Source organism: Lissotriton vulgaris, chromosome 11, assembly GCF_964263255.1.
Source record: "Lissotriton vulgaris chromosome 11, aLisVul1.2, whole genome shotgun sequence".
Lineage (NCBI taxonomy): Eukaryota > Metazoa > Chordata > Amphibia > Caudata > Salamandridae > Lissotriton > Lissotriton vulgaris.
This window is the reverse complement of record NC_141699.1, coordinates 172889795-172915088: the sequence shown is the minus strand read 5'-3', so window position 1 is coordinate 172915088 and position 25294 is coordinate 172889795. Positions and strand designations below refer to the sequence as shown.

General features: G+C 44.8%; 1 protein-coding gene across 1 annotated transcript in view; it reads left to right on the top strand.

The window, feature by feature from the left end:
• Positions 1-1882: 1882 nt before the first annotated feature.
• TMEM116 (transmembrane protein 116) overlaps positions 1883-25294 on the top strand; it is a 140715-nt gene continuing 117303 nt past the window's right edge. The window contains exons 1-2 of the mRNA XM_086943075.1: positions 1883-2787; positions 2871-3222. Of these exons, the coding sequence (XP_086799201.1) occupies positions 3151-3222 (72 nt within the window). The 5' untranslated portion in view covers positions 1883-2787; positions 2871-3150. The remainder of the gene's footprint in view (positions 2788-2870; positions 3223-25294) is intronic.

Genomic DNA, 25294 nt, shown 5'->3' with positions numbered 1-25294 from the left:
TTTCCCATCCTAATGTTACAGTTGTGTACATTTTCTCCTGGCGTTGGAAAGTGGAATTTCCAGGGAGGTAATAACTTGGAAAATTTGGGAAGACCCACAAAGTTTGTAGCTATTCACAAACTTCTCCACAGCCCCTTTCCAACATTTTAGACATTCACTCTCGTCAAGGGAAGGAGTAAATCAATTTCCAGAGGGGGAATGGACAAGGATCACCCCAGACATTTGTCCTTGTGAAGGGAGAGGTGTAGCTTGCTGAGGATTTTGTTCCCTCATTGACAAAACAAAATAAAGGTGGAAATGATGGTAAGGAAAAGCCTTTTCAGATGAGACAGTTGTGTGCTCGTAACTGAGATTTCACAAAACCTTTCCAGGAGTATCTCTGGAAACGTGACTGCTACACGGGCACGCCCGGGAATGCGTAGTCTCTCCCCGAGAAGCAGAGAGGCGCTTTACACTGCACGGCCAGTGTCGTCTTAAGGAGCTTCAGGCTCTGGGCGAGACTTATTTTGGGGGCCCTGTTCAGGGCCGGACTGGCCATAGCGGGCACCGGGCAATTTGTGGTACCCAGTCCGTCCCTGCCCCTGTTCGTAACTACTTTGCGTTTTGTTACTTATTTTCTGCAATTTAAAAACTGAATGATGCCAAACAACCTCGAAGGGTCGTACAAAAACTTGAAATATTTCCCGGGGCCCAATATTCTTAAGAAGTCACTGAACAAAAAGATACAAAACCAGGATTAGAGGTAGGCAGCAAAGAGCGAGGTTAACATCAAGAAATAGAGGTGAGATTGTGAAATGAAAATTCACTCTCCTAGGGGTTCCCATGAAGACTGGGGGGCGGGGGGGCAGCCCCTGAGCTCGGTACTGCTGTGGCAGCAGCAGCTCGCGCAGGGCGCAGAGCGGCGCGCGGCCTGGCTGTGGCCGGGATGCAGAACGCTGCAGGATGCGCTGCCGCAACAGGAGAGATGGCGCGTGGTACACGGCACCTGAGTAAAGTACACCCTTTGCCGCGGGTCCTTTTTATCTTCCGGTTCTTTCCTGTTCTCGCTTCCCTGTCTTCCCCCTCTGTCGCCCATTCTTTAACTCTTGTGCTCCATGCCGAACAGACCCTTGAAGGCAGACACGGGACCACATCCCTCCGTCCACCCCGTCCCTCTGCTCCACCTGTCAGCCCTCACTGGTTACATCCACCATTTATGCGTCACTTTTTTCTCCTTTCATCGCTCCTACGGATCCGGCGTCTTTCACTTTGGCTTTTTATTCGTGTACTCCCTCCGCTCGCTTCCTCTTCTCTACCACCCCTTCTTTCTGTCCCCTCGTCCTGCCTCTGAACCCTCCGGTCTCAAACTGCTCGCTTTCCTTCTCTCTCGTTTCATTTCCTTCCGTCATCCTCTACTACTACTTATTCCCCCCGTTCATTTTAATTCCCTTTACCCTTCTCTCTTTTCCGTCATATCCTCCATCGCTCCTTTCCCCCTCTTGTTATTTTTTTTTCCTTTACTCTCTCCCCACTTTTTCTTGCTCGCCTTGTAGCATTTCATTTATTTCATTATTGGCAACTCGTCGTCTTGTCTTCCCTTCCTCTTCTCTAATACGTTTTTCTTTTTTCTGCTTCTTTTGTTCTGTTTTCCATGTGTTTGTTTTGTCTCCTCTCCCACCTTCATCTCAATTTCCCTCTTTCCTTGTTTCTCTTTATTTTCTCCCGTCGCTCCGCTTTCCCTTCTTCTCTTTCCCCGTTAATCGCTTTCTTTTTCTCTCTCCCCAGCTCGACGGCTCCTTGCGTTCCTCCCTCGTCGTGTCCCTCCCTCCCTTCTCTTTTAGCGCTCTCCTTAACCCTCGCCCTGAGGACAGCCCTGCCTTCCTCTTGCTGACCGGAGAAAGTCAAGTTCAATGTCGCCGCGCCCGCGGCGGGCGAGTACCGGGAGTTCCCCAGGAGAGTTCCTGGAGGGGGCGGTGGACAGGACCGGGTTGACACCTTGACACTATCTCTCCCCCCCCCTCCCCCCACACACTCCCGGGCTGTGCGTACTGTCCGGATCTCTCCACGCCCCTGTAGAGCTGCCCCTCCTTCGGGACAGTCCTTGCCCGACACATAAAAGCGCACGCCTCCGCGAGAAGCGCAGCTCGAGTGAAGGCGGCGACCGCTGTCCCGGGGCTGAGTCCGTGCTGGGAGGAAAAGGCAGTGAGGACTCATCCACCAGGCACTGCTGCGCAGACTAACGTAAGGTGGAGGCAGTGCAGCGCACCGGGTCCCGTTCCCAAGGCCGTGCACAAGGGCCACCACCGGATGAATGGCACAGGGCTCCCCTCATCCCTGCAGCATCTGAACTCGCCCACTCTCAGGGGGGACGGAGCCCACCGGGTCTCTGGCCGCCAGGGGGTCTCCACTTTCTCTTGAGCATCTGAGCACTATCTGGAACGGTGTGCTCCTGGAATCCTTGCACTCGCCGGATCTCAGCCTTCCCTTGGATCCTTGCTCCACCAAAAGGAAGAAAGTTCACCCCCTGGGGTCTGCTCTCCCACCCACCAGGAAGACTCCTCACTTCAAATAGTCATCGGGTCTTTCAAACCCAGGAAGACGCCTTATATCGCTGAATCTAGTCTTCCACAGCGGAAAAGCTCTCCATATCCCTGGAATCCGCTGTTCCACCAAAGGAAGACACCACTGGAACACCTCGTTTCCATGGGATCTGATCTCCTACTACGAGAAGGCAGTTCTTAACTCTGGGATTCGGTCACCAACCAGAGAAAGACGCCTCACTTACCTGGGATCTGCTTTCCTATACCAGTTAGAAACCTCATAGCTTTGGGATCTGCTTTCCTATACCAGTTAGACTCCTCATAGCTTTGGGATCTGCTTTCCTATACCAGTTAGAAATCTCATATCTTTGGGATCTGGTCTCTGGCTGCAGGTAGACACCTACTTTTTCTGGGGTCTGCTCTCCCACCCTCCAAGAAGGCAGCTTACCTTGTGCAGGCATTTACTGTCCCACCCCTAGACTTTTAGTGTCTGCTCTGCCCCAGAAAGACTGCTGGTTTCCCCGAGCTTTGGTTTACTACCGACCAGGGAGGCTCCCCTCATCTCTGGATCTGTGCCGCCACTCTTAGAGGCAGAGGAAGAGGCTGGGGTGCTCACACCATAGACCTCGGCATGGATTATAGGGGCATCTCCGTGCCTGTAGCCCCCACTTTTGATCATGACGACGACGCACCGTGGAAACCGGTGAGTACGAGAAATACTTTGCCCTGTAATACGACTTATTCACCCTGTTATATTGTAATTATATGTATATAGCACTTACTACCCCTGATGAGGCATCACATCACTTTTCGCTGAATAGCATGCTACTCCAGAACCCAAAAAGGATTAGTGGTGAATTAGTATAGGGAGATATCAAATTATTTTCAGCGGTGGACATTAGTTTGTTATTTGGATTGAAAAAGGATAGGGGAGGGATAGAAGAGGAAAGGGTTTGTATTATATATCACTTGCTACCCCTGATGAGGTGTCGTAGCAATATTCGGCAGGTAGCACATCATCCGGAATGTAAACAGGATTAGTGGGGAATTAGTATAGGGAAAAATGAAATTAATTTTAGTGGTGGACATGTGAGTCTGTTAGTTTGATGGAAAAGGATAGTGGAGAGCCAGAAAATGGAAGGGTCTGTAAAGTGTTGTTTGGAGATCATAGCAGTAGGAGGAGGTTTGTGATGAGTAAAGGGGAGGTGGAGCGCAGAGAGTCAGTAGGAAGGGTTTAGAAAAGCTTGTTTGGGAGATCTGAATAGCAAAATAGGTTTGAGATGATGCAAGGAGGGGCAGAAGAGGAGGAGTGTAGAAATGGTTATCTTGGGGGTCATATTAGTGGAATGGGGTTTGGGATGAGTCAGAGACTGGAGGTAGAGGAAATATTGAGAGAAGTATAGGGTAACCCATTGTAGATGCTTAATTAGAAGTAAAGTAATAAATATAAAATATACATAAGTATATAGAGGGTATATATGTATAAGGAAGGTAAAATATGTAGATTTAAGTTGTATTTAACAAACTCAGACTTTCAAGTGTTGCTGTACTTTAAGCTAAGTTGTTTTTTTATAATATATTTATTTTTTTGTAATGGAATTGTGAAGCAATTGTAGATAAATAGTTATGATTAAGATTTATTTATTCATGCAGTGACCTATATATATGTTAAACATAGAATAATATCACCATATGTAATATGTACATTTTTTAAGCAGAACTAATGAATATCTATATATTTATAAACATAATTAATATACACATTTATTCAAAGGAATACACAAATATAGGAACACATATATAGTGCAAATAAATTCTTATATACACAGGGATATGTTGTATATTTATGTTTGAGTATGCTGTTTATGTGGGGAACAGCCTACTCTTGAGTAGTCTTCTGAAGATGTTTAGGGTTAAATACTTCCATAGTTTGGCTGCTTGAACAGAGAAGGATGTGCCACCTATGGTTTTTTCTTAATGGTGGGATTTTGAGGCGAGGTGCCAATGTAGAGCAGAGGTTCCTTTGTTGTGTATACAGCTCCCAGTGCAATCATATGTAAGTAAATAACTCAGGCGCAGTATTTAAAAACACCTAACATTGTACGGGATAGAGCAAATAAGGCATGATCAGTGCTTGGATTGTGTGTTAGTGGAAGAGATACCGTCTAGCGCCAGGATGTGGTCCACTGCCAGAGGCATGGTCAATGCATTGATTGTGGGTTAGTGGAAGAAATATGTTCTAGTGTGAGGATGTAGGCCACTGCCAGAGGCATGGCCAATGCATTGATTGTAGTTTAGTGGAAGAGATACGGTCTAGCGCAAGGATGTGGTCCACTGCCAGAGGCATTATCAATGCTTGGATTGGGGGTTAGTGCAAGAAATACTGTCTAGCGCGAGGATGTAGTCTTCTGCCAGAGGCATGGTCAATGCTTGGATTGACAGAGATGTGAGCAAGAGGTAGAGGTGTTCATTTTCGATAAATGGTAATGATTCCAAATACAATAAAACTGAATCATGCTTCTTAGTCATAAGAATGTTGATTGTTTGCAGCTATGGCTGCTGTATGGTTAGAGGGAGACATAGAAGTGTTTTTAGTGGGAGATGTGCAGACAGGGGCATTGTTGAGTGGTAGAAATGTTTTTTAGTGGGAGAAGTGAAGGCTGGCACAAAATGGGGGATCTTTTAGGTAAAATGTGGTTTAGTGGAAGAGATATAGCCCAGCAAAGGGATGTGGCCTAGCAGAAGCTATGTGGTGTCGCAGTATAGATGTTATTTAATGGTAGATATATGTTTCGGATGTAGAGGTGTGCTTTAGTGGGCATGTTTTAGTGGACATCCTTAGTGGTATGGAAGTGGTCCAGAGGGAGAGATGGGGCCTATGGGTATAGAGTAGTAAAGAGATGATTTAGTGAGACAGGTGGGAGAGAGGTGTAGTTTAATGGTAGAGATGTGTTCTGGTGGGGGATTAGATATGTAATCATAGGGATTTGGTTCAGTGTGAGGGGTGTGGTCTACAGGAAAGGTGTGCTAAAGCTGGGGAGATGTGGTTTTATTCGAGGGATTTGGTTTACAAGGAGATGTTGAACAAGGTATTTTAGAAGAAACGGTGTTGTCTGGTGGTTATGTAGTCTACAAGGAGACATGGATTGCAATGTTTGATCCCCTACAATCCACTTAATTTCCTGTCTCCCCAGTTATCGGGTTTACCCAAAGTGAAAATGCTAAAAACTGGCTAACACCAGTGTTAAGTGCTGTGTAAAGTAAATTCCTACTTTTACAGGGAGAGCAGAGGACTGAAATAACTGAACGCTGCCTGGCTAAAACAGGCTTTCGGCTAATAATCTGACATAGCAGTTTGTCAAAAACCATATAATGGGGCATTAATCCCATACTTTTCCCGCCGCAAATGGGCAACTGCCATAAATAGTGCAATGAATTCAAGGTACAGGTCCTCAAACAGTAGTGGGAGTGTTATTAGCACAGCCAATTCGAAATGACGTCACAAGGAGGGAGGTTGCTGGGATTGATGCCACAACACTATTATATCCCTCTCTTTACAGGGAACTGACCCATTTTATAGTCAAGGTTGAGATGCAGTACTTACTCTAACGCATGGATGTAAATATAAGTGTGTATTCATATCGAAACCACAGGTACATCTACTTTTTTGTGAAGGCAAAGCAGTGGATGTTGTAGGCAATATTTAATTCCAACAATTGAAGGATTATCTGTGCGTTTATCCAAGAAATACGAACGAGGGAGTGCAGCGAGTGCGGAAGACGCCTCACACCTCAAAAATTGCCACTCAGGCGTTAGAACTCAACAAAGTGATATCAACATGACAGAAAGGTAAAAGCATTATTTATGATAGATTAAAAAATATGGCAGAGCGCGTGAATTTGTTTTCATGAATGTGTCAGGACTCTGAAGAAGCGCCCTGACCACATTCATATCCAATTTACAAAAACACCAATTAAGTGTAATCAGCCACAGAAATGTCAAAGGACGTTTCTGATTTCAGCTTTACTGTCTATAGATCACATGTATATCTTATTTATCCAAACGTGAACGGGTTATGGAGAAATTATCTGATTATATTAAACGTGTGGTACGTGATAGTCTGATAGATACATTCCAATCTGTCGTTCTCGCCAAGTAAAACGTACTAAGTGTACTTAAAAAATAATAATACATTTGTGTTAACGCATTTGTTTCCTGCGTGTGTTTTTCGAGCAACTTGTAATGATGTAAACGTCAAACGTGGCCAATTCCCTCCACTCCAAAAATATCCACCTTCTGGGCTGGTAGATAAAGAGGGCGCTGCTGCGGTGGAGGGCGGGGGGTGTCGGCCTGGAGGGTTCAAAACACCCCGAGATTCCAGTAGTGCGCGTGTGTGAGATGGCATACCGTCTTTGCACCTTCGAGCAGCTATTCTGGTCGGGCACCGGGTGCCCACGGCTCTGTTCCAGTAAAGGTGACACCCAGCCTCTTTCTGACCTCGAGCCAAGATGGACGAACGCACACTCGGAAATAATGGCCGGGATTAATGCCAGTTTCGCGGGCTAATCCAATTTTGTGATTTTAGACAAATACATTGTTCAACAAATCCGCCTTTTTCTTCAACCTTTAATGTGGCTTATTATTGCCCAAACTGTCGCAGGTTAAGGAAATGCGTTTTTTTTTTAATGAAGATAATTTTTTCATATTGTACTTGATGTTTGTTGCATGATTTACATGCCAAACATTTCCAGGGCTCGGCTCGTGCAAGGGCTCTTAGAGCCACACCAGCCCTGGGCTTGGCTCTCCCTATTCATTTGTTGGCTCGCCCACCTCTAATGTGTATGCAACACTAGATTGAATGTTGCATGCGGTTGTGAGCTTGCTGGGCCTGTGCGTTTGTTTGTTGTGTTTACTTACATTGGGCTGGTGAGCTGTTATTTTCCATTCACCCTGTCCCGGGGAAACCTACACACTCTTATGTATATATCATGTATCTAAGTGAGTTCTAGACGCACAGCCAGGTGCAGAGCCGGAAGTCACTGCGCAAGAAAGAAGGTGCTTTCACAGAGCAGGCTCAAGCCCATTGAGTGACTGCTTCCCATGTTGTAAATAAATCATAAATCATGAGTGAACTTCCTTCTGTGGCTGATAACTTTCCAGCACGTGAGATAAAGCACTGGTTGCAAAAAAGGTAGGCCTAATCCTGGTGGGCTTGACCCCCTAACGCTGGCTCTCAGTGCTGCACAAGAACATTACTGGAACTACCACTGATCTTTGATTTTTTTGGCGCACACTTGGGGTACACAGAGAGTTGGAAGTAGCCCGTCCTTTCTAAAATTGCCCCCTGGGAGCTGGATAGCACAATAGACAATCTCATAGGAGCCACCCGTGATGGATTTAACTATCTTGGCGTCTACATTACCACCCAACCTGATACTTTCCTTGGCAGGAATACGGAGCACCTGCTGGTGGGTTTTCAGGGGGTCGTTGCAAGCAGTGTCGTTTTAAGGAATTTGGGGACCCCATGCCGGATATATTTGAGAGCCACTGTACGGAACAAATTTTAATTGTAATAACCATTTCCTGCTAATTTAAGCCAGCATGATGCCAAACATGACTAAGTTATATGTTAAACTTTAACACGGTCGCACAAAAACAGTTGAAATATGCCTTGCTTGGGACCCCACACATTCTTAAAATGACACAGAGTAGAAAGACAGAGTCAGAGCTAGAAGTAGGCACAGAGATTTAGATAGAGGAATAGAATCGACAGAGGTTAATCTGGGACAAAATTCACTTTCCGGGGGTTGGGGTTGGAGGGGGAGGGGTGGGGAGGGGGTCCTTGGAAGTTGGGGGCCCTGCGCAATTGCCCTCTTTGCCCATGCCTTAAAACGTCTCTGGTTGCAAGGTTACCCACTCGACCCGTCTCCTGCGGCTCCTATATGTAACGCACAGCATTCCGTTACCAATACCAGAATCAGCATTTTTCAGTCTGGACACAGACCTACGTTCGCTGCTCTGGGACGGAGAAGCAACGAGGATAGCCCTAAAGACTCTGTAAATCCACATAAAATGGTGGGATGGCTCTGACGAATCGACAGGCGTACTACTGAGTGGCCCAGATGTACATAGTGAATAACTAGGCGTATGCGCCTGCCAATGACCCTGGGGTATGGCTGGACAGGAATGGTAAAGTGTCTCCTACCTGAATCCATTATCTTTATGGGTGGTGGCCGGTGTGACCTTCCTGTGTTCACGATGCCTTGGGACAAGGCAAGTGCTTGCCTTGGGTGGAAGGAAAGGGTCACCCTGGAGACACCTCTCTGGGAAGGAGCTGTGGTCAAGGATGCAAATAGGCTGAAAGGGTAAGGATGGTGGGGCCTGATTGGGATCTCCAAAGTTGTGAATGTTATTGAGGATGGGACTGAGAAGACTTTCTACCAGATGAAAGTAGGTTGAACTCTCATATTCGCAGCTATACACACATGCACAACTTTAGGTAAGCACTGCGAGCTGGGCCAGTGAATTGGACAGAGGTCCCAGAGTGTGCTCTGCTTGAGACCCACGTATTGCAGGGTGAGCTCAGAAAAGGTGCAATATCCACTATATACAAGGCACTCATCAATAACATGCCCGGCAATCTCCATCCAGTCCCTTCGGCAGGGGTGGGAGAACAACCTGGGACCCCTTGAAGACACTGATTGGAAGGCAGCCCTGATGCACCGGAGTGAAGTGGCCATCAGGGCTAGTTTCCATCTGATCTAGTTCAAGGCATACTTTGCTAAGTCCAAACTACATAGAATAGGGAGAGATTTGACTACCGATTGGTGGAAGAGTGATTCCATGGAGGGGACTTCTTATTATGCACTGTGGTTATATCCTAAACTCCAGCACTATTGGGTGATGGTTTTGAATGAGTTGAACGCCGTAGCGGACTGTAAGGTCCCCCTCAGCTCTATAATTTGTGCTCCTGGATGTCCATATTCTATTGATCTTCCATGTAAACATCTTTTATTCTGTCAGCTGGGCTTGGCTGCGGCAAAGAAAGATGTAGCACTGTTATGGGGATCCTCATTGATGCTGACCAGGGACCAATATTTACCAGGGATGGACTGATGCATGTTCTTTGAAAAAGTGTTGTATGTCAGTAGGGGCAATCCCAATAAATTCAAGCAGGTCTGGGAGATGCTGGAGGGTGCACCATGGTGTGGGAATTGTGGGGTTTGCTCCCGGTGATACCAACAGACATGTTGAATGAAAGGACTCCAATGTCCCCGTAGATTGAGATGAACCAAGGTGATTAACGCCTTAACGGTGGCGGCCATTCCGCCGGGTGCGGGACGTTCCATTAAGTGGGCAGAGCTGCCTCGGCCAACGGACGTGAGTAGCACTACCGAGGTAGTGCTCGCGACAGCCGTTGGCCGACGGGCGCACTTAAAGGGTTAATGGTCAATGGTGTGAAAGCTTATTTGATACCAAGATGAAAGATGGTTTATGTAAAAGTTAGAAATGCTACCACTGTCTTGATATAGAGTGCATAGTTTTGACTTACATCTGTCATATAGGACCGCCTTACATTCTTCATTAAAATGCCATGTATATGTGTTTGTGATTTTTGATGTTTGTTTTGTAGCTTAAGCAATCAAAACAATAAATATATGTATATTTTTAAAGAATATTACTGAATTTCTGCTCGCCCCAATCTGTGTGCTTGACGGATCTCTCCCCGTCCTAGACTTCTGCTCTCTTGTGATCAAAATCCTCCCTGGAGCTATGTTGTGTCTGAAACACTGCTCTCTCTAAATGCCTGCTATGACTAGTTGCTGCTGCATCCCTGCTCCCTTACAGCAAAACACTCCCTGGAACTCTACTGTCCTAATAGCTCTACTCTCTGAGGATTTTTGCCTGCTTATGGTATCAGTTCTCCTAGGATCAATGGATCTCCTAGGCTATGCACTCCCAAACTCTCTGCACTATCTAGAGTTCTGCTGTTCTGTGATCGCTACTCTTCCCAGATCTCCGCTTTTTCCACCATCTTGACACTCCCAGGGGGATCTCTGCTGTCCACTCTTATGAATGACCTCTGCTACTCCAGGATCCTAGTTGTCCCACTCTATTTGCTCGTCCAGAAGCCCTGCTCTCCTGCATCTCTTCTCTTCTGGACTGTCTGCTCTCCCATGAACTTCACTGTCCCTTGATATCTTTTGACCCAGAACCTCTCATATGTACGGTGTTATTTAAGGGTCATTATTGGTCCCTGGCGGACCTCTACCTGCCTTAGCATTCATTTAGAGTGTTAACTTTCAAACCAACCATCTCCAAGGGAGTGTAGATATGGGGGCTTTAGCACTATCTCTGTCCAGCAAGGATCTATCCAATAGGCACTCTTTCCCCTGTAGCTCACATATTTTTCTGCTGTGTATCCAGTGCCTTTACACAGTATTCTGCGTGGCACATAAACACTTTGCTGTTGTTGTGAGGTGTGACACTTCTGAAACAGTATGACTTTGGATCACATCATGAGCTTTCCTTTAGAATTATCTGTAAAGCATAGCTGTGCAACCAGTTTTGGGAAGAATGTGCTTTAAAATGCATTACTGATCGCTGTTCCTACAACACCAGTGTCTGCTCCTCTCTGCACTTCAATCTAATAAAGCCATGTTCTCTTAAGACCTCTCTGCTCTCCTGTTTGTACTGCTCTTTCCCGATCTCTTCGCTCCCTGGAATTATGCTCTCCCAGCATCCTTGCCCTCCCTGAATCTCTTCATTTCCGTCCAGGTGTTTGCCCTCCTTCGGTGACAATGGAAAGCACCTAGTTGTCTCTTGGGTATGTTATCAAGGGACAGTGAAGCCTCTTCTCTGGTTCTTTGGCATTGCAGATGTAGTGGGCTGGACCTCACCTATGTCTCGGATCTGCTCTTCCCTTTGCTGGCATTATCGCTTCACCCACACCAAGAGCCAGATGTGCATAGACTTCTGTTTGCGATTTACTAATTGTGAATTTTTGCGATTCACACTTAGGCAATCACAAACAGCTATGTACAACAATGTCTCAGACAGTTTGCAATTCTTAATTGGACGCAAATGGACCTGCTTCATCAATGTTCATGAGCATGAGGCAGGTCTTAATTTACGACCCATTGGGAACAGCTACAATCACAGGGTTGGTGGCCTGCTGGGATCAGCAGACCATCATGTTTGTGATTGCTTCTTTAAATAAAACAATATATTTTTATGTAATACAAAAATTACAGAAATAAAAATGAAAAGCTTTCTTTTCATTTTTTAAGAGTAGGTAGTGGTCCATGGGACCACTGCCTGCTCTTAAAAATTTTTTCACCCACATTCAGAAAGGGAAACGGATCCCTTGGGGACCACTTGCCGTTTGTGAATGGTTTGCTGCCTCTTCTACAGAGTCGGTAAATTTTGAATGTTTTGCAACTTTCATACATACCAATGCTATTCAGTGTTAGGAAGGGACGCCCTAAACACACCCCTTCCTAAGACCGAATCGCAAAAGCAAAATGTGAGTCGGTAAAAAGTTATTTTGCCTTATGTAAATGGCAAAATGCATTTTACTGGTCGCAAACGGCCCAATGGTCCGTTTGCGACCGGTAAAATGCTTCATACATCTGGCCCGAAGTCACTTCTATCTTTTAGATCTGCTCCCCCTCCTTCAGAAAGATACTTCCCCTCTCAGCAGTCTTCTTTCCCAGATGGGAGGCAGAGGAGGAGACCAGACTTCACACCACAGACATGGGACATGGATTTTACGGTGGTCTCAGAGCCTGCCATCCCCACCTATGACTATAGCAGGTGAACAAACATTGGAACCACATAGTGCGAGCTCTCTAGCTTCCTATTACTTTTTCATCCTGAGAACTAACACCCATCGACAAATACAATAGGTGTGGCTTTCAAAGTGATATGATATAGTGCGGATTGCCTCTATTTGGTCTGGGAGAACTATCGGCAGGGAAGCAGGATGAACATATTATTGTGCAGTTCTTGTCGTAGTTCTAGTTTTATATTTGTAATTCTAGTGTTGCATTTGGTATTGCAGTATTGTAATTTCAGAAGTCTAGTGGTGTAGTAGTGGCTGAGTTCTGTAACTTTGTAGTTTGGTAATATGCAGTTAGGTGTTGGCATTTGAAGAACACACATGTAGCTCAACGTAGCTCAAGAGCAAGGGAGTGCTGAACAGGGAGCATGGGCCACAGGAAGATTCAATCATCAGCTTTTTTCTGAATTGTAGAAGAGTTGGTTCGGACCTGATGTCAATAGTGATAGTGCTCCAAATCCTAGAAGGACGAAGGAGAAAACGTGAACTCTGTTTTTTCTTTCTTGCAACGCTGTGTCTCAGCCTGGTGATATCTAAGCACCTGGCCAGGTGTTGTCCCTCAGGTGTGGTAAGTTTGTTTGCTATGTAAGCTGGGGTCTTGTCGTTGAGGGCTTTATAAGTCATGCACCTGGTCTTGAAGAAATCTGGACTGGAACGGGGAGCCAATGTAAGTCTTTTAACAAGAGGGTGGGGATGTGATCGAATTTCTTTGAGCTCTTGATAAGTTGTTCCACTGTGTGTAGGATATCTTTCAAGGATATAAAGGTAGTATTGGGGAAACAGCTGATCAGAGCACTGCTTCTGTCCACATGGGAGAAGGGTTGTATGGGTGTCCTGAGGTCATCTTCAGAGAGAAACAGCTTCACCTTTTTAAGAAGAAGAGTTGTAACCAAGCTGTCATGGCTTTCTGGCGAAGAGAGTTCTGTATCGAGGGTGAATCCCAGAGATGTTGCGTGGTCTGTCAGCTGGGCATTGAAGCCTAGTAGGTTTAAGTTGGAGAGCCAGGCTTGAATCCGGGGTTGTTTGGTGTTGTTGTCACACATGAGGAATTCGGTTCTTATGGGGTTTAGCTTCAGGAACCTAGCTGATAATCATGCAAGATCAGATGAGTTGTAGGAAGGATCTGAGTGTCTGCATGTCAGTGGGTGAGGGTCATGTTAGGTAAAGTTGTATCATCTGTGTGTGGATCTTGATGCTGCTGTCTGCAAGCATGGATCCGCGGAGTTTCATGCAAGGGTTAAAGATAGGAGAGAGCATGAAGTCCTGGGATACTCCTCAGCAGAAGAGGGGTGTTTGTGATCTTGGGGAACCTATTTGCTTGAGCTGGTGCCGCCAGTAGGTGAGGTAGGATATGAACCGTTTCAAGAAAAGTCCCTGAAAATCCCATGCATGCTTTGGTTAGTGTTGTATTTGCACTTGTGATGTTATAGTTGTGTAGTCCTACTTGTGCTATGGTAGTTGTACTTGTAGTGTCGTAGTATTGTTGTGGACTTGCTTATATAGTAGTTGTCTTGTGGTAGTTCAACCATTGAAGTGTTGCAATCACAGTACTATCATTGTGGTGTTATTTGGGTTGTCCTGTTGTAGTGCTGAGTTTTTGTGGAGGTTATAAAGATAGATGCAGTTGTAAGGTTGTAAAGTGGTAAAATTGTCCAGTTATAGATGAGCAAATGTGCAGTTGTGTAGTTGTGGGCGTGTAGGTATAAAGTTGAGTAATTGATCTAATTTTGAAGTTGTAGTGGGGTAGATGTACAGTTTCAGAGCTGTAGTATTATCTAAGATGTGCCTTTGACGGGTTACTGTAGATGTGTAGTTGTACTGTTATTGTAGACGTGCAGATATAAAGTTGGGTAGTTGATCTAATTTTGAAGTTGTAGTCGTGTAGATGTACAGCTGCAGAGCTGTAGTATTACTTTAGATGTGCATTTGAAGGGTTACTGAAGATGTGCAGTTGTAGGGTTGTGAGGTTGATGAGTGCCAGGACTCACACCATCCCGAGCTCTGCCTTGTTTGCTGGAGCCTCTGGTGCTTCCAGTTAAAGGTTCGAAGGTGGCACCGGTGCCCGTGGATGCAGCAAAGCTTTAGCTCACCTTAGGCTTGCTCAGTTAGTTGCAATCTAGGTGGACTTGCGATCGAATGTAGAGCGTCCATGTGCAGATGATGCTCATGAAGAAGCAATGGTCGGTTGTTTGCAATGGTCGATTGTTGGTTGTAATGGGTCCTCGTCTCTGCTCGGTTTCAGGGACTGCACATCCTTGCTGTCCTGCTCTAATTTGGACAGGCACACATATTGGGAATGGTTGTTTCTTTGTGCGTGCGTGCCTATATCTTCGGTGCTGATGTTTAACGGTGGAGGATCTCAGATCCGTGTTTACCTCTCATTAATAGCCATCTATTAATGCTTCCCCAGGAATTTGGAGACGAGACACAGAAATACTTCCAAATATTCGAAAACAGGATAATTTACTATTCTAACTCCACTCTTGGATTATTTTGAGAAAATGCATTTTTCTGGTGCCCTGTCGTAGTCTCGGCAAGTAGGGTGAATGAAAATGCAGGCATGTATCTGAGCATGAGTGCAATGCATTTCCATACTTTGTAGCAATGGTAGGGCATGAAAACATGGTTACTTTCAAAGCGTCACACCGGATCGTGGTGTATCTGTCCGCCTCCTGGCAATAACTTCTCGATGGCCACGGTAGAGGATGAAGTAGTAATTATACTCTCCTGTGCTATAAAGCAGCAGGGAGACGGGGTTCAAACTGATATCATGAGGATGAATTTGCATTAGACGGGACTGCGCTCCTTTCTGGCAAGATCTATAAGCCGGGGTTAATAAGGAAAGCTTCATGTGAGCCGTGATGGTGGTCCTTTCTGTTTTGGGGGACCATACCGGGTATCTTACCATTCCACGAGCTCATGAGAATTGATGTGGCCAACACTGATTCAGTAAACTGCAGTTTAGGTTCATTTATTTGGTGTGCAGCCGGCTCCCACCCAAAGGTTTTTTGTCAGTTTCACCACATGGTTTGACCTTCTGGTCATCCCATCAATTTTTCAAGCTCGATACTGTATGCTTTGCAAAATACATTACTGATATAGCGTCCTGGTGTGTACTGGACACTGATTGCATAACTTTTCATAATTGTAATACCATTGTAGTTGTGCCATTGCAGCGTCCTGTAGTTATGATAGTTGTGAACTCACTGAATTGCAGTTGTACATGTGTTACTTGTGCAGTTGTAGAGTTGTGAATTTGTGCAAAAGCACGCAAATATAGTTTGATTTATTGAACTGATAAGGCCTCAACATACAAATAAAAGTAAATTGCAATACCGTTTTCGAACGATAAACAAGAACACGTGTTTGTTTTTAATGTTTTCTACAAAGCCCATGAAGCCGCATCTCTCTTGTAGTTTTTTTGCTCTTCAATTGACATTCAAAAGGAAAGAAAGTCAGTCTTCGGACCACAACAATTGTATTCAATAAAATAGCTTCCCATTGGGGTTCTCACATAGAAAGATGGACATTTCTTGTAGGGTTACTCTTCTGGAAGAAATCTCTGACTTCCTTGGAATTAACAAACACTTCTAAGAGTACTCCTGAGACCCTTCACCAACTCTGGAGGGTTCCCAGGAGATCTCACCTGCATAAACATTCACACATGCAGAAATGTAACATGTGTATTTATTAGGATGCATAAATGTATTGCATCAGTGAAGTAGGTAACGTTTTTTATTTTGTTTTCTGTGGAGGAACGCCTTCTCCCACACCCTTTCAACTTCTGGGTGTTTTCCCTCCCTTGGTCACACTGTAAACAGATTTTCTTCTGCCCTCATCAAGTGTCAATTTACAACCCCTTCCAAGATGGGAAAGTACCTGGGAAACCTTGGGGGAAATGTCCTTCTTTTGTGGGTGCCCCGACAGGAACCACCCATAAAGCAACTATGTGAGATTTCCCCACACACCCATACTAGCGCTTGTATGTGTGAATATTTATGTAACAAGTGCAAATCAATGATTTGTGAAAGGAATGTTAACCCCACCTTTCCCACTTGGCCAGATTTATGATCCTGGGCAAATCGCCTTGACTCCTGATGCCCTCATAACATTAATGTTGCAGTGCACTCTTAAAAAAAACTGAGCTTGTACTGCAGTACAATAGCTTTGTTTTGACCTGCAGAATAGCTTAATTTTATTTTTATATCATAGTAACACGTAAATAAATCCGTTTCTTTTTTACCCATATTGAGAGTACCTCATAGTTCTGATCACAACGGGGCAAGGCTTCTGCAAACTTGCTTGCCATGATTTGGAATGGAAAAGTGGAGCTTCAAGAATTAACACAGTTAGTTCCACAGATTTATTTATCACAACAAATTGGATTCTGAAACACCACAGAAATGTTTTTGAAAGTTGTACAACACACCCCAGTCACTTCTGTCAGGTTTTTGTACTGTTCCTTCCTTCTGATTTTATCACAGTGGTTTGGAAAAGTGTAGGCATCGGGCTCCTGAGCACATTTTGGGGCTATGTTTGGAATCACGAAAGCTCTTTAAGCTGATTAGGGTCTTTTTAAATACCTTGTAATGTGCAATGCCAGCCTTCATTTAGAACTTCATGCTAAATTTATAGTAATAGAACTGTTCTACTCATTGTGTTTTCATAGTCAGGATGTGTAGTATTAGATTAGATTTTGCTTTAAAAAAAAGAGGAATAACAGAAAAATGATTAGTTTTTTAGGACGAAATGCATCCCCACATCCAAATCGGCACAAGGAAGTATTTCACACTAAAATATAGCGCTGAATGCCAGTTTTGTCTTTTGCTTAATTATGTAATTTTTCTGAAATTTCTTGTGATTGCGCTAATATAAATTTCGTAAATTCGGCACACCACTCATTACCACTAGCCTTTTGTTATTTGCAAACAGACATGTTATATTCGTACTGTGATACGATATTGCTGTCTTTGAAATGAGGTAACAGTGCATTTAGAATGTAATTTTATCGCATTTTTGTTATTATTTACAGCATCGCCGGTATCATATCATATTTGTTATGAAATCTTACATTAGTCCTTGTCTTCTCGATGTTTGCTATAAGCAGGGCCACTGAAATTATGCGGTAGGGGAGCGCCAAATTATGCAGCAGGTTTGATAAATTATGCGGCAGTAAAAAGTGACATAATGCAGAATATTTTTTATAGTATTAATGCATTATTTATGAATTTGTACACTTGATACTACTGTCTGGGCAGCCTTCACCCCATTAGCCCAATTTAACTACCAAATGCATAAGCAGGCAACTGAAAGATGACCAGTTAAGCAAAGGGTCGTTCAAAAGGTAGGAACCCATATCACCACATTTTTAGTATGCTTTGATCAGTTTGAGTTAAAAACACATTTTTTGTTGTTAAAATCTGCAGATTATGCAGTTGATGAAGGATTATATGGCAAAAATCCTTAATTATGTGAAAAACAGCGGCCGCAGAATAGCATAATTCCAGTGGCCCTGGCTACAATATATTTTTCAAATATGTGGATTTGTACAATGCTGTTTGTAAAACTCCAGGGCTTGAATTTCGAGTTGCGCGGTGCTGGGGCGATTTTACCGCACTGCACACATGCGAGTTAAATCACATGTAATGGGAAATTAACATGTGGGGGCGGGACGGGGAAGCTTTTTTTCCCTTTCGCTAACGAGGAAAGCATTGCGTGCAGCAGTCGCGCAACACCCGTTGGACTCACCGGGCTTCAGCCCCCCCCCCCCCCGCTCTAGTTGCGCCTCTGGCGTGCAGCCCCCAGACACGAAAACAATCAGAATGAGACGCGGCTCCTGCTGCAGCCAAAGCCTCAACTTATTTTTATGCCTGTTTTTCTCGGACCGGAAAGATCGTGTTTGTTTCTAACAGACCCTGTAAAACCGTGTGAGGAAAGGTGGTGGAAAATGAAAGCATAGAATAATGCGTTCATTACTCTCAGCCTGGATTATAACCAGGGCCTAACTGATAAATCTAAGCCTCACCCCGCATAAAATAAATAAACAGGAACCGCCTATGCCCCTGCAACAAATGAGCATAGATGCGATAGGTTAATTTGCAGCCCAGCCAAGAAAGGGAAAACAAATGGCAAACACAGTCCTTCCTGAGAACATTCAGGAAAGATTATCAATTTATAAAGACAAATCTTTTGTGTTTTTAATCTCAGTCGGTCTATAAGTGTGAAGGCGTGATAATATTTTTAGTAGCCTGTGATAGGTGGCCAACTTTGTACTGCACTTTATATAGCAGCAATACAACATTTTTTATTGGTAGGCCTGGCCTTCCTATGCAAACAATCCAAGGTAATAAACTGATCAGTGCAGTGGCATTTACAGTAGCCAGCACGGACTTTGGTAACCACTGCTTTTGCACTAGTCCGCCCAGAAAGATAAAACCGTGCAGCACTTTTTCACCACTGCAGTCCCAAAGCACAGTGATTCTCCAGGGCGAAGGACCATGTCCAGGTCCCTTCCTCTCCAGCAGAATGATAAAGCAAGGATTGTCTCCCAGTGTGCAGCGAGGCCACTCTCAGTATCTTGGGGTGGGATGTATGGGATGGGTGTGCTTTGAGTCTTCCATTTTATTGAGTGTTCTTGAAGTGGGACTTCGAGTGCTTCAAAGATGTGCTGAGCTGACGAGGCCAGGAGCTCCTAGTGAGAGAGCGTGTTATGGAGCCTCATTATGTTCTACCTTTAACCTGGAGATGAGAAATAAAGTCATCTATGATTTGTAACTTCTGCATGGAGGAACCCACTATTCAGGGTCGTTCTTATTTATGGAATTAGGAGCACAGCTAATTTTTTGAAAAACTAACTAGCATTGGCAAAGCCAGTAGGTCTCGCCTTCGAGAATGATTCAATCAATCAATCAGGGATTTGTGAAGCCCGATACTCACCTGTGAGGGTCTCAAGGCGCTGGGGAGGGGGGGCGTGCAAGTCCAATTCAACCAAAGAGCCAGGTCTTAAGGCTCTTCCTCAAAGTGTGCAGTGTGGCGGTCCGTCTGATGCGGAGGGGGAGTTTGTTCCACATCTTTGCAGCAATGTAGGAGTAGGCTCTTCCATCCGCTCTGGCTCTCCGGACGAGCGGGTTTCGGCGAGGGTGAGGTCGGTGGAGCAGAGGTTTGTCTTGGGTACGTGGAAGGACTCTTTCGTTGGGGTATTGGGGGCCAGTGTTTTGGAGGGATTTGTAGGAGTGAGTGAGTAGCTTGAAGTTTACTCTTTTCTCGACGAGGAGCCAGTGGAGGTCTTGTAGGAGTGGGTAATGAGTTTATGTAGTGGGATGCCAAGGACGAGTCTGGCAGCGGTGTTCTCAATAGTTTGGAGTTTTCAGAACAAGAGATTTGTTGATTCCGGCGTAGAGGGCGTTTTCGTAGTACAATCTGCTTGTTATGAGTGCACTGGTGATGGTCTTACTGAACTCAGGAGGGGGGTCCACTTGAAGGTCTTGGGACCATGGATGGAGGGTGTTGAAACACGTGGAGGAGATGTTGTTGATCTGTCAGGTCATGGTGAGGGAGGAGTCCAGTATGATGCTGAGATTCCGGGCGTGGTCCGTGGGAGTGGGGGGTTGCTGAGGGCGGTCGGCCACCAGGTGTTGTCCCATGCTGAAGGGGGTGGGCCAGAGTATGAGGACTTCTGTCCTCTCAGAGTTGAGCTTCAGACAGCTGCTGCTCATCCAGGATGCAACGTCTTTCATTCCTTCCCGGAAGCTGAGTCTGGTTGCTTTGTGAGCGAGAGGATGTGCTGGCTTTCTCAATTGTTTTTAGCAATGTTTGTCAGCATGGTTAAAGAGGAACCCCCCCCCCCAAAATAACTATGCAGCCGCCGTGCCATTTTGTAGGCGTGTGCACCATGCATGTACATGCCGTAAAAATGTGCAGGGGCTTTTTTTCTTTTTCCTTTAGGGTAGAGGTGGTAAGGTGGTGTGTGGTGGCAAGGTGATGACTAGGATGATGTTGGTGGTGTTTATGGTGGTTGTGGTCAGAGTGCTGGTGTTTAGGATCAGATAGTGGTCTGTAAAGTGGTTATAGTAACGTGGTGGTATTTAGGTTGGTGGTTAAAGCGGTGGTGGTAGTGGTAGTGAGGGACAGGATAGTGGTGGCTAGGGTGGTGGTAGTGAGGGTAATGATGGTTAGTGTGAAGGTAGTGATGGTTGTGGGGGTTAGGGTAGTGATGTTATGGTAGGGAGATGGTTAAGATACAGTGCTGGTGTTGTTTAGGGTTGCAGTAGGGTGGTGTGGGTGCTGGGGTGGTGATAGGATGGGGTGTTGGTGGTGGTAAGGTGGTAATGGTAGAGTAGTGTTTGGTGGTGGTATGGTGGTGTCGTTATGATAGGATGGTGTTGGCAGGGTATTTTGGTACTGATTGGGTGGTACATCAGCAAGTCACATTTTAAGAAAATACAAATGTCATTGGAAACTCTCCATGTTTTGTGCTCATGTGTTTAGCATGGAAGGAATGTCTAAATATTAACTCCTCAAACCTTGCCTGACATCGTTTACAAACGCAATATCTCAAAATCTGCTGAGCACTTTTACAACACATCACAAAACGAACACATTTGAACGAAGTTTTGCTTCCATGTCAAGTTTAGTGTAAACCTGTTCAACGGTTCCTGCGTGAACTAAAATGGGAAATTAATCTTTATTACCTTAACTTTTTCATCTGCACAGATCTACACAAAACTTTAGACATTGAATCTCAGCCAGTTAATCTGTAGGTGTGCCATGTTTAGTGCAGATATAATAAATGGTGCTAAAGTTGTATGCAGACCAAAAACCCATTTAAATGGAAACTGCAGCTGAACCATAGGCGCAGAGTCTGGATTGTCTGCTCTGTCTTGGCCTCTATCCTAATAAAAATATTCCATGGCATAACTGTTCCTATGGCGTTTAAAAACTTTTGAGAAGAGGAAGATGTTTTTAATACGATCACTGTCATAAACCTTATAGGAGCAGTAGTAGGAGATATGATGCTGTTAGAGGTTGTTTTTACATGTGTTAAGAATGAAAAACAAATGGTCTGGTATGTTGTGAACGCTTGGGGCTTGTCTGACTTTTGATTAAACACATCGGTTAACTTTTTGTTGTCTTTCTTCTCCAAAATGAGGTCGTTTTTCCTCGCGGAATGGTTACCTAACACTGGAAATTCTTCTCCTTATTTTCATAGTTCCTCCTAGCCAGCTTTGCTGCATCCAGAGGTCAAGTGTTAAGGGTACCAGGGGGCATATTAACAAGGGCATTAGCTCCGCTTTTTTGGCTATAAAAGCCAAAAAAGCAGAGATAATCTTTTCGCCCTATTTACAAGTGGGTGCTAACATGCATTAGCGCATGTTAGCACCCTTTTACCCGACGCCTGCCTTTGCATCTCTAATGAGATGCAAAGTGGGCGTCACTGGGCAGTGCAACCTTGCAAATATTGCTGATGTGCACATCGTGATATTTACAAGGCTGCCCCAGCATTTAAGCAGACGTTAGTTTTTGGAGAAAACCGCTGTTTTCGCCAAAAACTAACGTCTGCTGAAATGCAGACTTACCTATGCCTAACATTGGGGGTGAATTATGCTGCTACGACCACACGCTCGTATCAGCAAGGTTACCGCGGTTTTGCAGGGAATATTGATAGAAAACCAGCTATGTTCCCTGCAAAACGGCGATTACCCCGCTATCGCTGGAATTTTTATCGCCCTGGAGAAACGCCTTGTTAATAACGCGCTACCAGGGCGATAAATTCCAGAGATAGACTGCGATAAATGAAAAAGCGCTAAGCGCGCTCTGCGTTATTTATCGCCTTCCCTTGATGATATGCTCCCTCGTTTGTTGGAGAATCCTGGGCCTCAAGTACGAAGCAATTTTACATTCCCAAAGTTGGAGCCTTTGCGACTGCAAAATGCCTTTTTTAAATGTACAAACCCTAAATTATAATCAAATTGCAATTTTGGTTTGTGAGTAAATACCGAATCGGTATTTGGAAGGGGCGTGTTAAGCACGTTCCTTCCAAATATCAGTTCTTTAACTCCTTAAGTGCTGCGTCCGTTCAGCGGCCGACGGCACCACTACCTCGGGAGTGCTGCCGTCGGCTGTTGAACCTTCCAACTGCACCTGCGCAATGGAACGTCCAGCACTGGAGCTGGACGTTCCATAGCTGCTAAGGTGTTAAGTTATGTAAGTTCCGCAACTAAAATCTTTCCGCAAAACATTAATATTTTACCACCAAAGGAGGTGGTAAGCATTCACAAATGGGAAGGGGTCCACAAGGACCCTTTCCCCTTTGTGAATGTGAACAAAAAATTTTTTTAGGAACAGGCAGTGATCCCTGGGAGCACTGCCTACTCCCAAAAAGTGTGTGTAAGTCGGTCCATATTTCTTTTAAACGCATTCCCTTTAAGAAAACGAGCTGCATTAAAACAAAAAACACAAGACTGCTTTACTTAGCAGCAATCACAGGCTTGGTAGTCTGCTGACCATGCAAACCACCATGCCTGTGACTCTAGCCAATTGTTGCAGGCCACAAATTGCGACCTACCTCATTCATATTAATGTATTAGGTCAAACTGCAAACCTATGAATACATAGGGTGGTTTGTAAAATACCAATGCATTCCGTAGAAGTCGGCGCGCTTATTGCGACCACTTCTACCAAATACATTTTAGCAAATTCCATATAAGAAATCGTAAATGGCGAATCATTATTATTCGCAGTTTCCAATTTCTTATTTGGAATATTACTACATGAGGCCACAAGTATATTAAATCAAGTGGACCAGTCTGTATAGATCTAGTATCCCCTGGTTATAACCAGGGCCACTTGAAGTATCTAGCTGGGCAGCATCCAATTATGCGGCAGGGTTGACTAAATTATGAGGCAAGAACAAGTAAATTATGCAGCATCGTGCGTCACATTTTTTGATAGTTTTACTTCATTACTTTGTCATTTTTACACAAGGTAATATTGTCTGGGCAAATATTTCACATCATTAGCACTAGTTTAACAACCAAATACATAAATAAGCAACTGACCATTTAACATGTGTGAAAGGCCTTTCTCTGCGCACAAACAAATGTTGCCACGTTTTTAGTAAATTCTGATCTGTGGGAGCTAGAAACAACCTTTTTGGTAGTATGTTCAGAGTATGCAGTAGAATATGTGATAAATGCAGCATATCCATGATCATGCGAAAATAGCAGCAGCTGCAAAATTGCATAATTCCAGAGGCACCGGTTACACAGTATACTGTAATAAAGGGTGAGGAAGCAAGAGACATGTCTAGGTGGACTGAGAAAGTAAAAGAACTGTGGATTTTTTAATACCACCAGCCCTAAATTACACTGAGCAAGCTCATAAGCAGTGGATTCTATAAGCAGTTCTGAAGTTGTTATGTATTATTTTAGGACCCTATTGTAAGTTTCCCGATTCATGCCCTTATATAGGTATAAATCACTATATCCTTATATAGGCATAGAAATCATAACCATATTTAGGCATAGCTCATGCAGTCCAAATACGGCAGGGCTACTTCTACTAGTTCCGAAAATCCACTACGATTTCTTGGAAAAACCCGCATTCAGCAGTCAGGGACTTCCCCTTGCTTGAGCACTGATTTATTCAAGAACTCATGGAGTTTTCAAAGAACTGAGACTCTTTGATGATGTTATTATGTCCAACCATACGTCAAACCAGGCACCTTCAATTGTAATTGTAATTGTAATTGCATTTATAAGGCACACAACTACCCACAATGGGGTCTCCCGGCGCCACAGCTGGTACAACAGCAACTGGTCAGGACCTACTGTTGAGGGAAGAGCCAGGTTATCAAATCTCTGCGAAACTTAACAAAAGATCGTTCGAATTTCAATGGGGCAGGAAGAGAGTTCCAGAGTCACAGGGCAAGGTAAGAGAAAGAACGTCCGCCCATTCTAGTGAGTCTAAATCAAGGGATCAGATAGTTCACTTGGGAAGAAGACCTAAGAGGGCGGGAAGGAACATATTGGTGGACGAGAGACTGGAGGTAAGTGGGTGCCAACCCCTACTTGGTCTTAAACATGAAGCAGAGGGTCTTGAATTTGATGCGGCTATCTACGCGTAGCCAGTGTAGGTCCCGGAGCAAGGGAGAGATGGAAGATCTCCTAGGGACTTTGCACAAGAGACGGGCAGCGGAATTTTGAACAAGCTGGAGCTTCCTTTGAATCTCCTGAGTTCCCCCAAGATAAAGCACATTACCATAGTCCAGGCGAGAAGTGACCAGTGCCTGGACCACTGTGCGCTTGGTAGAGACAGGAAGCATCCAGAGGATTTTCCGGAGCCACCTCAAGATGGTAAAACAGGTGGCTGCCACACTGACCGCTTGTTGCCGCATAGAGAGCAAGTCATCTAAAACAAAGCCAAGGTTACGCACGTGCGTAACAGGTTGGGGTAATGGGCCCATTTCAGGGGGCCAATGTTGGGGGCTCCAAAGATGTTTGTACTTGCCCAATATGACCACCTCCGTTGTATCACCATTCGACTTCAGAAAGTTTGTCCGCATTCACTCCGCCACTCGACTAAGACCCCGCTGAAAGGCGGAGGAAGAGCACTCCTTATCCGAAGAAAGGGAGAAGATGATTTGGGTATCATCTGCTTATGAGTAGAGGGAGAGACCAACGTCCTCCACAATGGAAGCCAGGGGTCTCACATAGATGTTAAAGAGCACTGGGCTCAACGTGGACCCCTGAGGAACCCCATACGCAGATGGTCGGACAGAAGAAGAACAGTTAGGAGAGAAGATTTGAAAAGAGCGAGATCTCAAAAAAGAGGCTAACCATGCCAGTGCGGATCCGACCACCCCAGCAGCCTTAAGTGCATTTAAAAGGATAGGGTACGACACTGTATCGGATGCGGTGCTTAAATCTAGAAGAAT